At 29.9% G+C, this 1,353-nt stretch overlaps 1 protein-coding gene across 1 annotated transcript in view; it reads right to left on the minus strand.

Moving 5' to 3' along the window:
• Positions 1 to 213: 213 nt before the first annotated feature.
• Positions 214 to 1,353, minus strand: part of LOC105617771 (circadian clock-controlled protein-like) — an 8,986-nt gene continuing 7,846 nt past the window's right edge. The window contains exons 3-4 of the mRNA XM_012199324.1: positions 929 to 1,078; positions 214 to 846 (exon numbers count right to left, since the gene is read on the minus strand). Coding sequence (XP_012054714.1) covers positions 698 to 846; positions 929 to 1,078 — 299 coding nt within the window. The 3' untranslated portion in view covers positions 214 to 697. The remainder of the gene's footprint in view (positions 847 to 928; positions 1,079 to 1,353) is intronic.

Below are 1,353 nucleotides of genomic sequence, written 5' to 3' on the forward strand. Positions count from 1 at the left end.
ATTTGTTTTAGTTAACAATCAAGTTTAGTAAAAATTAAAAAATACTCTCTCTCTCTCTCTCTCTCTCTCTCTCTTTCCTTGGGCAATTTAGGAATTTATGAATTATGCTCAAATTAATATAGAAATGAAATGTGTGCAGTTATGGCTTATTAAACATATTTTATACATTATGTGATTTGATTGAGTTTAAACGTTTATTAGAAGACACTGTTCTTTAATTATAATATTATTTTTATTGATTGTATATAATATACATATATGATATGTGGTATATAGTTTTAACTATCACATTTTATGAAATTAGACATAACAAACAAATATGTAAATAACAATTTATCAAATAAATGTCAGTTAATCAATTTATATAAGTGTATTCTATTGTAATCTTGCTATATAAAGGAATAAACATTTCAATGCCTTTCACATATAAAAGTGTAAGAATGTCTCTCTGAAACTGCACAAGGTGATTAATTAATAAAATATTTTCTTTGGATATAAAATAACAACTCTATATACCTCACCGAATGACTGGTGAATATTATCAATACAATGCACGATGAAGAAACAGATAAAAACTAAATCAGATCAACTAATACATTCATCGAATTCGCTTTCTATTCACTTTTTTCTATTCTTTCTTTTTTATGGAAATCCAAATCCACAATATATCGAACCGAAAAATTCGATTACTTAAGAATTAGGGAACGAGTTCTTGTTTAGTAAGAACACTGAGTGCTCTAGCAGCTAGAGCTTTGCTTACAGTCGCTGCTGTATCCTCAATAATTGGACTGGCTATATCCAAGACTAGACGAGGATTCGAGTTAAAGAACGTTGCAGCTGCATCGGCTAAAATATAGTAGTATTGTGTCATTCCTCTTACACAATTATTAAGTGTTAAAGTTTTAAATAAGATGTACATAATCCATACCGGCTAACGTGTGTGCAGGAGGCGCCTTTAGTATAATATTTCCATCACCGACACGGATTTTAGTAACTAACTTATCGATCTCGATCCGTTGCACTCCATTTTTATCAGTAACTTCCTTGGCTTGTGCGTTTACTTGGGCATCAGTATTAGCTGGAATGAAAAAATGACTATGAAAAAACATAACTTTTTAAATGTTGTACATTAGTGAATTAAATAACTGATGAAGCTACTTTTATGTCAATTATTGTTTTAATTATTCAAACTAAAGATGTTCGAATTTAAATCGAATCACAATGGATTCGATTTAATTCGTTTTCGAATCTAAGAGATTCGGAACCGAATAAATTCGAAATTTCGAATCATCGATGATTCAATTTTACTCGCCTATTTTATGTGGTCATTTATGCACGTCTCTCTCTCTCTCT

Source organism: Atta cephalotes, assembly GCF_000143395.1.
Source record: "Atta cephalotes unplaced genomic scaffold scaffold00014, whole genome shotgun sequence".
Lineage (NCBI taxonomy): Eukaryota > Metazoa > Arthropoda > Insecta > Hymenoptera > Formicidae > Atta > Atta cephalotes.